Source organism: Echiichthys vipera (assembly GCF_963691815.1).
Source record: "Echiichthys vipera genome assembly, chromosome: 3".
Classification (NCBI taxonomy): domain Eukaryota; kingdom Metazoa; phylum Chordata; class Actinopteri; order Perciformes; family Trachinidae; genus Echiichthys; species Echiichthys vipera.
Window position 1 is genome coordinate 14,315,235 of NC_139828.1, and position 12,586 is coordinate 14,327,820.

Genomic DNA, 12,586 nt, shown 5'->3' on the forward strand with positions numbered 1-12,586 from the left:
CAGCTCTGCAAGTTACCTCCGTTCACCTGTCTCTCATATTTCCTCCCCAGCGCTAAAAGACCGGGACAGAGAGCGAGAGCATTCGGGCCCAGCCTCATCACAGGCCCTTGATGGCCACCCAGGTTTCCTTAGCACCCCAGGCATGACCATTAATCCGTGGGGACCTCAGCCGACTGCCGCCAATACCACCGCCTCCACCACAGCCCACAGCCTTGGCCACAGCCTCCGTCACCACAACAGCTCAGGGTGAGTATCTCTGCCTTGCAAGTTAGCCTTTTTCAGTCCTCCACCTAAGGCCTTTTTTTGTGCAGAGGACGTTTTTTATTTCTCTCTTTCTTTGTAACTTGTTTTCTTTAAAAAAAAAATATTACTCCCAAATGACAGAATTCTTTTTTTACCTGGAATACAAAATCAACAACAAAAATTAGCTATTTCTCCCTCACATCTGTAATTCTGTAGATGTTTACAGGACTTGCTGTATGTTAATGCCGGATATTTTTAGATTCTTTGATGATGCTGGTATGCTATTTTCTCTATGCCATCGTGAAATGTGTATTTATAGTTGACATCAAGGCAAGCTGTCTATTACTATCTATGTAACAGCCTTGAAACTGAGTCTAGACAGATCTCAGAAGTGGACAACTATTCTGCTGCATCGCGAAGAAAAGACATGGGAGAGAGAGACAGAGGCGTAGTGAAGGTGTAAACTAGCAGAAGACGAGGAATCATAGATTGGGCAACAGTAAGCAGGAGAAAAAGAAAAATGCAGCTGCCTGGGTTTCTCTTTTGTGATTATTTTTATGTCATTGTTTATGTGGATCGGTACATGCATATGTTGGCTCCTAAATTTATTTAGGCTGCCACTAGTTAGTGGCATTAAGTTAGTCTCAGTGTCAGCATGTATGCCACCTTGGACCTGTGGTTGTCATCCCTCAGATCTCTCCCCGGGGAGATGGATGAGACAGATGCTCTCCGCTCTAAACGTTGCAACGAAGACGCCATTTCCCTCGCTCCCTCCACCACAGAGTCCATCATCGTTGAAGGTGAGTTGACTGACTGAGGAGGAGATCACACCTCAATTTCAACAGTTCCAATTTCCACATTTGTTTCAAATAGTTTCCTGTAGGGACATGGTTATTGTGATAACAATACCTTTATCGCAGCGTGTTCAGTCCTCTAAGATCTATGCGTTTGCCTGAGTGGTGTTTTCTTAAATCCAAGGAGTAGACTGTGTGGAGTGTGTTTTGTGGAGTCAGGGGTGACCTCACCCTGTCTCATTAAGTTGTAGTGTGTGGGAGAGAGAGAGAGACAGGCTAATTGGGCACTAGCTTGCCACAGGAGCATTTTCTCTCTCTGTTGCTCTACAGTATATTGCTGAATTAACTGAAGAAAAACAATTTGACAATGTCCAAAGGATACTTTGGTTATGGTTAGGTTATTATCTTGTATGTACTAATTTGAACCACTAAGCGTACTGTATCAATAAAAAAATTCTGAAGGCCCCTACATATAATACGTGGTAAAAACGCTTTGCGCCTGTCGCTCCATTCATTTCCTATGAAGCAGCAGCGCCTGAGGTAGCGGCAGGCACCGCTCAGATTTGTTCAATTCAGCTGAACTTTGACCTAGTTGCTGCTGACCTTTCAAAAGCGCAACCAATGAGATAGAAGCTTTGAGTGTGATGTTAATGTTTTCTAGGCAACCTGAGAGCAACATCAAGACGGTTAGAAAGATGGAGGAAAAACTTATTGCGCGTCCGAGTTTCCCGAACTATTTAATGTTACATTAAAGCCGTATCACTTTCTTGGAAGAAAACGTAATGCTTCATGGTTCATAAGCAGTCACACCAGGTTTGTGAATAGACGCCTAATCAACATTAGTATAATCAACATTAGTATAATAACAACCGCTTGCTTGTAAACTGCCTATTCACAAACCTGGTGTGACTGCTTATGAACCTCCATCATCACGCTTTCTTCCAAGATCGTGAAACGACTTTAATGTAACGTTAAATAGTTCGGGTTTTCTCCGGGTTCTCCGCTTTCCTCCCACAATCCAAAGACATGCATGTGTTAGGTTAATTGATGACTCTAAATTGCCCGTAGGTGTAAATGGTTGTCTGTCTCTGTTCGTCTCGTGTGTGCCCTGCGATAGACTGGCGTCCTGTCCAGGGTGTACCCTGCCTCACGCCCGATGTCAGCTGGGATCGGCTCCAGCCCCCCTGCGACCCTGACAGGGACAAGCGGTTGAAGATGATTGAATATATAGTTCGGGAAACTCGGACACACAATGAGTTTTTCCTTCATCTTTCTAACTGGCTTGCCTAGGAAATGTACACTTCCCACTCAAAGCTTCTATCTCATTGGTTGCGCTTTGGAAAGGTCAGCGGCAACAAGGTCAACGTTCAGCTGATTTGTACTTTGAGCGCAGCAGCAGAGAGGCAAATCTTAGCAGTGTGTGCCGTTACCTTGGGCGCTACTGCCTCCTCCATAGGAAATGAATGGAGCAGCCAGCGCATAGCGTTTTTACCGTGTAGCATGTGTAGGGGCCTTTAGTCACATTTTGTAAACACACACCATTTTTTGCACTTTTAGTAAACAGTAGTATGAGTAGAGTGTAGGGTCAGCTAGAGTAGGTCAACACTGATGAGTCTAATCGTCCAAACCCCAAGTTGGGTGATTTGTTTTAGTTTTTTTTTTAATTGAGCGCAGGTTTAAATGTGACCAGATATAGGTAAGGAAAGGAAAGGATGGACAAATTATGTTTAATCAAGATTACTTAGTTCATATTTCCTTGACTCTATCTTCATTTATCACTTTCAGCCCTGCCAAAACACAAACAGACGAGACATTACGTCAGCAGGGAACTATTCTTGCACTTGGAGGCTAATCATTTCTAAGACCTTTTCTAAGAGAATTCTTGAATATCATTGTTTATTATTTCTGAATAAAGAACATTTAAAGAACTTGTTGACTTTGAGTTACTTTTGTCCTTAAGAGGAAACAAGATCTGTTGATTAATAAATATTTAAAAAATCGTTATTGCAGCTCTTCTCTCAAAATGATTGAGGACATAAAACGATTAGTTGTTTGATCTATAAAATGTTGATCAGTGTTTGCCAAAACCCAGAATGACATCCTCGAATGTCATGTTTTGTCCAAAGCTCAGAGATACTCAGTTTAGTGTCATAGAGTAAAAGAACCCCTCCCCATAGACTAAAAGAACCCCTCCCCTTTAAGAAGGTGGAATCGAATTTTTTAAAACTTTTTTTAAAAAACATTTCTCGAATTGATTATCAAAATAGTAGCAGACTAATTTAATAGTCGATTAACTAATCGATTAATCTTTGCGTTCTATTTGAGAGATGTCATCCACCTGTTTTCTTCCAGCTGTTCTGCTAGCCTTTACCTCTGACTGACCTTCCAGTGAAGACGCTGACCTAAACATTGACTCCCAACTTTGTACAATTTCTTACCGTGTTTCATAAGACTGTATTGTGTCATTGTTTTTGATCCTCTCCTTAGATGCTCACTATGCAGCAGTGCGGGCTGAGCTGGAGTCTGATGCCCAGGACCTGGAGGCAGAGTCGTGGAGTTTGGCAGTCGACCCTCAGTATGTTAAGAAGCACTCTAAAGAAGTGGTGAAGAGACAGGATGTGATATATGGTAAGTGGGATTTCTTAGATCGTTTTCACACTTCTACCTGTCCAATCAATACGTCTCTAGTCCCGCAATGAAGGAAAGCTCCAACGTCGACTTTTTCTTAATTTATAGAGAACCAAGCAAGGTGGCGTAAAGTTGTTATTTCACACAGAATTCATTCTAGAAAAGGCCTTGGCGCCTAGTGTGTGTGAAAAACTGATGCAGCGCAACGTCTTTTTTATTCCATGCATTATTCATTCATGACAAAACCTGGTGTCTGCATTACCTACAGTGCAACTTGACCATTGATCGTCGGATTGGAGATTCAGGTGTTTTATGCTAGTAGCAGCAATTATAGCCTTGAGCAGAGTAGGCACACTTCTTTCTAACTCCTCAACCTCAATTTTGAGTTGAGTACCGCTTTAATTTTTAAGATTATATTGAAATCAAATTCAAATATGAAGAAAATATTTTCAGGCAGGTTTGGATGGCATGAATTGTGAGCCGGTCCATAGCCTTGAAATGCATTATACATGTACATGCTTTACATGGCACAAACTTAACATGTAACTTTATCATCTTGTACAGAGCTGATGCAGACTGAGATGCATCATGTGCGGACACTGAAGATAATGCTGCGTGTGTACGTCCGGGAGTTGAAGGAGAACCTCCAGATGGACTCAGGCAGGCTGGACTGTCTGTTCCCCCGCTTGGAAAACCTCCTCGAGCTTCACACACATTTCCTGTCTCGTCTCAAAGAGCGGCAGCGAGAAAGTCTTGTTTTGCCCAACGACAGGAACTATGCTATCAACAGATTGGCAGACATTCTGATCACACAGGTAGGGAAGAGATGCATAGCATGTCCAACAAGAACACACATGCACAGCAACGCAGTTAAAAGCATAGTACATGTGTAATATGGGCCATTCAAAAAATAGAACAGTTTTCTTTGTTCCCCAGTTCTCAGGTGAGATAGGAGAGAGGATGAAGGACAGCTATGGAGATTTCTGCAGTCACCACACAGAGGCTGTCAGCTACTACAAAGAACAGCTACAAAACAACAAAAAGTTCCAAAACATCATACGGGTAAGACATTAGTCTAGATATCAGATTGAAGCCACAGTACATCTTTAGTCAAAGTTGCAGTCGGCAATATTTGTTTGATCATATTCACTGAAGCCGACACTATGTTGTGATAGAAAAAAAAAATGCCGGTTTTAGAGAAAAGAGAAAAAAACACACCTCTACATGCACCCAGAGCTTGTTTGTTTTGCAAAAATCCACTGTACCCGTATCATTCTGTCCACTCAGCGCAGTTCACAGTTTAGCACACACCACAGATCCAACCTCCCCCATCGTGCATGTTACAAACACAAACACGCCTCAAGCTAGGCATACGCTAAATGACGTTAGCAGTTGAGTAAGTTAGTAACCCATGCTGTTTACCGATGAGAGAAGACACAGGCATGTTTACAGGAATCTGATGCATGCGTGCTGAGTGCTTGGCGGTGGTGGGGGAGAGGCATGAGAGTTGTAAACGTTCGAAATTTGTTAACTTGATCTGCCAGACTTGCTAACTGCAGCTTTAAGTGAATTCAGTCCACTTGCAGTCTCATAAATGTTGAATTAAATAATGCCTTTTTTCTTATCAGAAAATCAACAACCTTTCCATTGTGCGGAGGTTAGGTGTGACCGAGTGTATTCTGTTGGTGACGCAACGCATTACCAAGTACCCAGTACTTGTGGAACGCATTATACACAACACTGAAGGTCCAGTATTTTCACATGCATTGTTCTGATAACTAAATCTAAATCTCTGTTAAAGAGTGTATACTTGTATATTTAGGGAGGATGAACTCCACTCATTATATTCTAATTTTGTTGCATCTATTAAGTATCACATGTTTTTTTTCTGTCTCCAGCGGGTACAGAGGAGCACGATGATCTAATACGTGCGCTGGGTCTGATTAAAGATACCATCGTTCAGGTTGACACGCTGGTTAATGTCCATGAGAAGAACTCTCGCCTCCGAGATATACACAACAAGATGGAGCCAAAGGCACTGGGAAAAATCAAAGATGGCCGAGTGTTTCGCAGGGAGGACCTGACGCAGGGCAGGAGACGGCTGCTGCATGAAGGCACAGTCAACTGGAAAGCTGCTTCTGGCAGGCTCAAAGGTAGGATATGGCATGATGATGCACAATACTATATAATAATAATAATAATCTAATATCTAGTGGTGTGCATCTACCTTCTTCTTCAGTTTGAAAGTCTAAAAGTGTCATTTGTGATTTTTTTGTCCTTTCAGATATTATTGCAGTGCTCCTTTCAGATGTGTTGCTCTTGCTGCAAGAGAAAGATCAGAGATATGTATTTGCAACAGTGGTGAGTGACTTATTTGTTTTGACAGTGTGACACTAACAAAACGATATGTATATCAAAGAAGAATACTTGAGTAATATGTAGTAAGATATGAGCGGGAGCAGAATTTAGTCAGTGATACATGACGTCTCTGTTAATGTCATTCATCAGATTTTTTTCTACGATAAAACCAGTAACCAAAAAGCACACCCTCCTGTCTCTTTCCCTCTTTCTTCTCCTCCACCCAGGATAACAAGCCGTCGGTGATCTCTCTTCAGAAGTTGATTGTTAGGGAAGTGGCCCATGAGGAGAAAGCCATGTTTCTTATCTGTGCCTCCTCTAATGAGCCAGAGATGTACGAGATCCACACCACCTCCAAGGAGGAGCGAAACACTTGGATGGCACACATACGGCAAACTGTGGAGAGGTAGCTGCATTTACGAGAAATACACACCTTAGGGTACGATGTATTTGTACCATGCCTGAGTAGGATAGCCCCCTGTCTCCACTCCCACGCTGCTCAGCTTAGCTTAGTAAGGTTGTTTCATACCTGAGTACACTTGTGTCATCATCTATGGGACATTTGTTTGTGAATACTGTGTAGAAAGCGTCACCAGTCGCAAGATCCCAAGCCCATACAATTGAGTCGACCTTCGTATCATACTTAATATTGTTTACATTTTAGAGACACAATCCCCTTGCCTACCTTCCAACTTTATCACCCAGCAGTTCAAAGGATGAGATGACCTGCGTGCATACAGATTTCACAGGAGACCGATGGCATTTAACTGGTTAAATAGCCGCTCACCTCTGTGTTTTGGTAGAGTTTGTTTTCAAACTGATGTGAGCCATACCCGAGTACATGAACCGTACTCAAGACCACCTTTTCAAGTGGACCCAGGAAGAGATTGAGGAACTGTGACAGTACACAGTGTTCACCCTAATCAGACAAACAGGACTTTGGTGTCAAGTGAACTCGGATCAGGGGCCTGTGTCTCTCATGTGAAATCCTTCTCTGTTTCCCAGTCTGCAATGACTTCTGTCCTGTCTTTTAGTTGTCCTCACACAGAAGAGAGGCTGTTCAGCGAGGAGGAAGAGGCACGAGCTTTCAGGTTCAAAGAATTTCAAGGTAACTGTAAACCAAGTGAGCATTGACATGCATAAAGAAGAAGTAGATATCGTAGGCCACAAGAGGGTGTTCATGTATCATAAAAATTGATAGAAGTTAATTGACTTTTTCTTTACATCTCCTCTCTATAGATTGAAACTGAATTAGGACACATGGTTTTGGTCATAAATTTTGGGTGGTAAAAAAATAAGGGTTGCTGTGTAGATGCACAAGAAGTGAATATATGACAAAACCTGCTTCCCTATCCTTTTGTTTTAAAAAGTTGAGACCCCTCTTCTTCCGTTTCATGTTTTCCATCGTAGAACGGCTGAGCCAGAAGGATGCTGTGGTCGTCCAGGCTCTTACTGAGAAGCTGCAGCTGTTTGCGGATATGGCAGAGACTGTGGCAGGTCTAGAAGACGCAGCTTCACGTTCCAGACTTCTGCTTCGAGGAGACGCCTCAGACCTCCAGCAGGGGGAGGCCCTGCTCAAAGGAGCTATTACTGAGGGTAGGAAAATGCTGTGTCTGCTTTAGATACAGATGCATGCATGTACTGCTTGCTGAATTCATGTAATAAATCAGTATGCAGTAGAATTTGCTACAATTCCCTTCAAAATCTCATTCTGTTCAGCTTTTCAACCCCAACTTGCCATTTTTTTCACTTCAGTGGAGAACCTCCAGAACCTGCTGCAGTCTGGAGTGAGGGAGGAGGCTCCAACCTCACGGTTTGAGGAAGGGAGCGGCTCTGCGGTTCTGCCCAGGCGAGCGGATACCTTTGGGGGCTATGACAGCAGCCCCACCATCCTCAGTAAAAGTGAGTCCAGCACAATGATGCACTGAGGAAGTCTACCATCTACTGATTTTGCAGTTGTATTTCAGTGGCCTTTATGACATTAATAAATTGTGAATTATAAACAAATTATTCCTTGAATTGGTTTTATTGGTTGAATTTGTGGGGTTTTTTTTCTCATAAAAAAAATGGTGTCCAACACTCCTAACTTAAAAAAAATCAAATCAATTAAAGACATCGATGGGCACAGTTTTACATGTATATGTGTGTTGTTTCTGTGCAGTATTTGTGATTGTCATTATTTCTATGTATCTGTTTGTTTTAAATACTTGTGTGTGTTTGCCATTGTGTGTGTTCCTTTTTGTGTGTCGGTGTGTCTGGGCCAGATGGCAGTGTGAAGAAGAACTTTTCTGGCGAGTCCAGAAACAGAGACAGAAGCCAGAGAGCTAGCTCCGACCCTCAGCTCAAAGACCTCTGTGGCAGCCACACCCTTGAGCAGACGGTAGGGGCACAAGCACACACACACTCGCACAGAGAGAGTAAACAACAGTGTATCTTGGGATGAGTCACTGTTATTTCCTGTAAATAGAGATGACCAGACCAAGTCATCTGGAAAGTTTCCATGTCCTGATGTTTACTGTAACCCTGTTCTCGCAGGTCATTTAATTTGTTTATAAATAGATAAAGCCTTGATAAAACAAGAACAAGAATGTTCAGGTCGACAATCTAACAACATGTTGCTAACAATAAGCAGTGTTTGAGAAACAAAGCCAGTTTTAATCTCTGTCACAGGATCAGTTGTTATACAAACAGACAGCACAATTTGTGGTCCTACATATTTATTTATTTTTATGTCTAAGCTATAAGAAAATGTGTTTCCTGTATTGTACTGAGTGAAAATACTCATTTAAACACTATTTGCCATTCAGAACAGTAGTAGTTTTGCCACCATGGCTAATAGAGCTGCAAGGATGATATTGTTGTAGGCCGACCAGGAAGTTAACATCTCTCTGGTTCCCACATCAAGAAGACAATGTGATGTTTCCATTGAATTTTGAATGATGGCAGGAAATAACCAAAGTTCGTGATACTTACAGGTTTTGTTCAGCAGGATAATCTTCTCAAATGAACGCCACTTTTATGATTTTAGAAGCGTAATAGGCAGACGTAAAAAAAACAACCTTTGGCTATTAATGAACCACGGTTGCATGACCACATGTCACCACTAAGGTGAAGGTGACATCTAATGTCCCTGTCAACCGCCTTTATTAAGACATACAAAACGTGAGTGGTAAACAGTATTTACCAACGTTTATGTCATAGAACAAAATATCAAAATCTCTTAAGCTTGTGTTAACTACAAACCTAATGCCTCCCAGCTGGACATGCCTGGAACACCTCCCTCGTGAGGCGCCCTACATGGTGTCAATTCTGAATTGTGTATCAGCTAATTTATTTTTTTTTGGACACAAAGTATAGTATAAAAAAAACAATATTTCAGTTTATTTTAAAATGGCATATGACCACAGCAGTTCAAATGTTCAAAACATTTTCACAGCACCCATGTTGTATTGTGTTGTGTTGTGTATTTGTGTTTGTGATGTGATTTCATTAATATGACCTGCTTTGTGTCTGACTGTTGCTCAGGTTGATGAAAGCTGCTGCTCTCCTGCCAGATGGAACCGCATCTGGTCCAACTCCTTCCCTGAGGCTGAGGTAAACTCTCCTTCTCTGATCTGTCACCTTGTGCTGCACAACTGCTTTGTTTTGATATTCATAGCCATGCCTGCTGAACTGAAAATATGTATCCATGAGAAGTTTTCTAATTCAATTAAATGCTGTGTTATTTTTGTGATTATGATAGTTGATATTGATAACATTTATGATAACCTTTCCTGTTTCTCCATTTTAGTTCTTTGACAGAGTGCTAATGCTCTCCCAAAGGCTCTATAGTCTGCAGGTAATGTAATATTGTCTCATCCACTGTTTATGGAAATAACTAACTAAACCATGGTGGATTGTATATCTTTGCAATTTCTGTATCACTTTGATAGTCAATAAACATTGTTGCAGTACAAAATTAAAATATGTCCCTTACTGTTATTTTTCTCTGTCTTCAGGCCATAATTTCCCAGCAGGACAGTCACATTGAGCTGCAGCGGGCCTCGTTGACAGAGCGGGCCTCCCTGCCTGGCCGCCACAGAGGGAACGTGCTCCTGGAGCAGGAGAAACAGAGGACTCTGGCCCTGCAGAGAGAAGAACTGGCTAGCTTCAACAAGCTGCAGTCTCAGCACCGGCAGGAGCAGCATCGCTGGGAGAGGGAGAGGGAGAGGCACCGCCAGCAAGTCGAGGCCACTGAGGCCCGGCTCCGACAAAGGGAGGAGGAATGCAGACGGCTGGAGGTGAAGTGCTCAGTCTTACTCGAGGGCTGTGGAACAGATTTTGATTTATTTAGATTTTAAAGAAGATCTGTGCAATGGGCTGAATTTCATGACCTCGCATGTATGGTACCATTGTCCTATGTTTTCATCTCATCATGATTTGTAATGAAAAGAAATATACTGTTCCTATATTGATTTAGCGATAAAATCACTTTGATTACATCGTTTTCCATTGGAATGTCCTACCTGACCGCGAGTGATGCAGCGTGCAACTTTGAGCTGCACTTTTGCTGGACGCCCGGTTTTCTATGTTTTTCTTTATGCGCTTGTTGAAAGTGCTGCGATGGATGGAGAACAGCTGATTATGAAGTTGAAATTAAACGAGACGTTCTCACTACGAAAGATAAATACATGTGCTGTTGTAGCTAAACAGGCCAGATAAGGAGGAAATTACTCTCACTACAGTGTGTGTGAGGGGCCAGTTTGAGAAGAAGGCAGACTCTGAAGTGAGGGCGCTTGCTCCTTGTTAAACACATCAGGAGTCCGCTGGTGCACGGGACATTTACGTGTTTTTTCAGGGGCATAGTTTACAGCTTGTTCCACATCTTCTATGAATAAGTGTCAATGCGACGTGTGAAGTCTGATGCTGTTACGACGTGATGTTAGAAACCTTTTGTACTTCCTTTCAAGTTCATGTCTCGGTTCAGTGTGTACATTTTGCACTCTAGTAATAACATAAAAGACAACACAGGATGTATTTTCAAATAACAATATTCCACACAATATGCAGGAGCTTTTGGCAGAAGAAAGGAAGGAGCTGGAGAGTCAGAGGGAGACGTACCAACAGGACCTGGAGAGGCTGAGAGAGTCCACCAGAGCTGTGGAGAAAGAAAAGGAACGTCTGGAACACCAGAAAAAGATCAAAAGGAAGACTATTGAGGTGGGAAAAAGGACTCAGATTAATCAATTGTCGATTAATTGATACATTTTAGCAGCTCTACATACAGTACAAGACTAGCAAGCTAGCTAATTGCTAATGGACACAATCTCTTAATAACTCAGAAATGATTTACCTCAAAAAAGTAAAACGTAGTGGATGTAGTCCAATAAAGGATGTGGAGAGAAGTCACTGTTCTGTTTATACTACATTAGATGTCTGCCTACAAGGATAAAAACTGCTTTTTGAAAAATATGAAACTCTAACTTGAAGGTCATATTGCTGTTCCTTTTTAAAGTTGTATGTTAAATTAAAATAAAGGCCAGGCGCTAGGTGACAGTGAGGTGAAGAGGTAACACCAGGAACTATGGTGCTGGTGAGGATTACTCACAGATTTAAGAATAAGAAGGAGCTTTCCTGTCTCTCTTACTTCTTTTTTTTTTTTCGCAGTTGCATCAATTTTCCAAAACTTTCCATACCCCTCTTTTTTTCCTTCAGTCCCATCCCTTGGGCATGAACGCTGTACCCACCCCTTTCAGCTACTCAAGCATCTGAAACACTATTATAATATATGTATGAAGGAAGGAACCTTTAGTTCTTGTGTTCAGGTTCTCTTACTGGTAGAAAAGTAGCGATTTTCAGTTCCCACAGCCTTTCATAGATGGACAAATGATAAACACTCAGACGACTGAATACATCTCTAACCACTCAACCCAGGAATCCACCTACGTAGGAAGCATTCTTTCTCTTCACCTCTCTTTACCTCTGTTTCTCCTCCCTGTGCTATCCCTCTTTCTCTCCTTACAGTACAATGCAGGTCATTGTTTTTCATTTTCATGGGAGAGGAGGTTTGAGAAAGATCCACTGACTGTAATGTTATGCCCGGTGACAAAAGATCTTTCAAGGAGCTACAGTGAAGTTAATATAAGCCGTGTTTATGTGTGCTTTCAACGGCCCATATAAACATCACAGTTTGGTTGATTGGCGTTCTCTCTGACAAGCCGAAGAGATGGATCTTGATACAGACTTTATCTTCAAAATAAACCTGATTTAATAAGCGTTATCCCGCTTATTATACGGCTACTCACTAAAGTAATCAATAATTTGACACAAAATACACAAAAAAAACCTTTAATCCCGGACTCTAAATATTCTTGAGGTGTTGTACTTGACTGGGATTTTCCTGTGGTTTACAGTAGTAGCTGATGGCTGATTTAGTCATTTTTCATAAATTGGTGACTTTTATTGTGGTCATTTTTAAAAGAAGCAATATTTGATCACGGGGAGAGGAGCATGAGCATTATTGACAGCGCCACTTTCTGAGTCACGCACATGATTAGGTTGCTGTCAGTTGAGGCCATAATAAA

General features: G+C 41.8%; 1 protein-coding gene across 1 annotated transcript in view; it reads left to right on the forward strand.

Annotated features, from left to right (window-relative positions):
- The window catches only part of arhgef18b (rho/rac guanine nucleotide exchange factor (GEF) 18b), a gene marked incomplete at its 5' end in the record, with an annotated part of 46,554 nt that overhangs the window by 24,383 nt on the left and 9,585 nt on the right, over positions 1-12,586 (forward strand). The window contains 17 exons of the mRNA XM_083911336.1: positions 51-246; positions 937-1,043; positions 3,525-3,665; positions 4,230-4,480; positions 4,602-4,727; positions 5,294-5,411; positions 5,564-5,818; positions 5,950-6,026; positions 6,251-6,429; positions 7,058-7,131; positions 7,434-7,619; positions 7,779-7,925; positions 8,288-8,403; positions 9,549-9,617; positions 9,814-9,861; positions 10,022-10,303; positions 11,073-11,222. Coding sequence (XP_083767462.1) covers positions 51-246; positions 937-1,043; positions 3,525-3,665; positions 4,230-4,480; positions 4,602-4,727; positions 5,294-5,411; positions 5,564-5,818; positions 5,950-6,026; positions 6,251-6,429; positions 7,058-7,131; positions 7,434-7,619; positions 7,779-7,925; positions 8,288-8,403; positions 9,549-9,617; positions 9,814-9,861; positions 10,022-10,303; positions 11,073-11,222 — 2,522 coding nt within the window. The remainder of the gene's footprint in view (positions 1-50; positions 247-936; positions 1,044-3,524; positions 3,666-4,229; positions 4,481-4,601; positions 4,728-5,293; positions 5,412-5,563; positions 5,819-5,949; positions 6,027-6,250; positions 6,430-7,057; positions 7,132-7,433; positions 7,620-7,778; positions 7,926-8,287; positions 8,404-9,548; positions 9,618-9,813; positions 9,862-10,021; positions 10,304-11,072; positions 11,223-12,586) is intronic.